We start from the raw sequence: 456 nt of genomic DNA, 5'->3' as shown, positions 1-456 counted from the left end.
CGCGCGCGCGCCGCCGTGGCGTGACGCGGCGCGCGCTGAGGCCGGGAGGCTGCCGCTTCCCGGGCGCGCGCCCGTCCCGTTCCCATTCCCATTCCCATTCCCGACCCGTCCCGTTCCCTCCCGGGGCTCGCGATGGCGTCGGCGTCGGGAGACGTGGAGTCCTCGCTGGAGCTGAGCCTGACGGGCTCCGGGGCGCTGCCCGGCGCGCTGCCCCCCGCCCGCTCGCGCATCTTCAAGATCATCGTGATCGGCGACTCCAACGTGGGCAAGACCTGCCTCACGTTCCGCTTCTGCGCCGGCCGCTTCCCGCAGCGCACCGAGGCCACCATCGGCGTGGACTTCCGCGAGCGGGCCGTCACCATCGACGGCGAGCGCATCAAGGTACTGCGGGGCCCTCCCCGAGCCGGGCCCGGGCACGGCCCGCCCCGACAGCCCGCTCCGGGCACGGCCCGCCCC

General features: G+C 76.1%; 1 protein-coding gene across 1 annotated transcript in view; it reads left to right on the top strand.

Moving 5' to 3' along the window:
- Positions 1-48: 48 nt before the first annotated feature.
- The window catches only part of RAB33B (RAB33B, member RAS oncogene family), a 9,034-nt gene continuing 8,626 nt past the window's right edge, over positions 49-456 (top strand). Inside the window, exon 1 of the mRNA XM_027652687.1 lies at positions 49-381. Within this exon, the coding sequence (XP_027508488.1) occupies positions 133-381 (249 nt within the window). The 5' untranslated portion in view covers positions 49-132. The remainder of the gene's footprint in view (positions 382-456) is intronic.

This window comes from Corapipo altera, unplaced genomic scaffold, assembly GCF_003945725.1.
Source record: "Corapipo altera isolate COAL_440 unplaced genomic scaffold, ASM394572v1 69, whole genome shotgun sequence".
Classification (NCBI taxonomy): domain Eukaryota; kingdom Metazoa; phylum Chordata; class Aves; order Passeriformes; family Pipridae; genus Corapipo; species Corapipo altera.
Note: the sequence above shows the minus strand (reverse complement) of the source record. Positions and strands in the feature narration are given on the sequence as shown.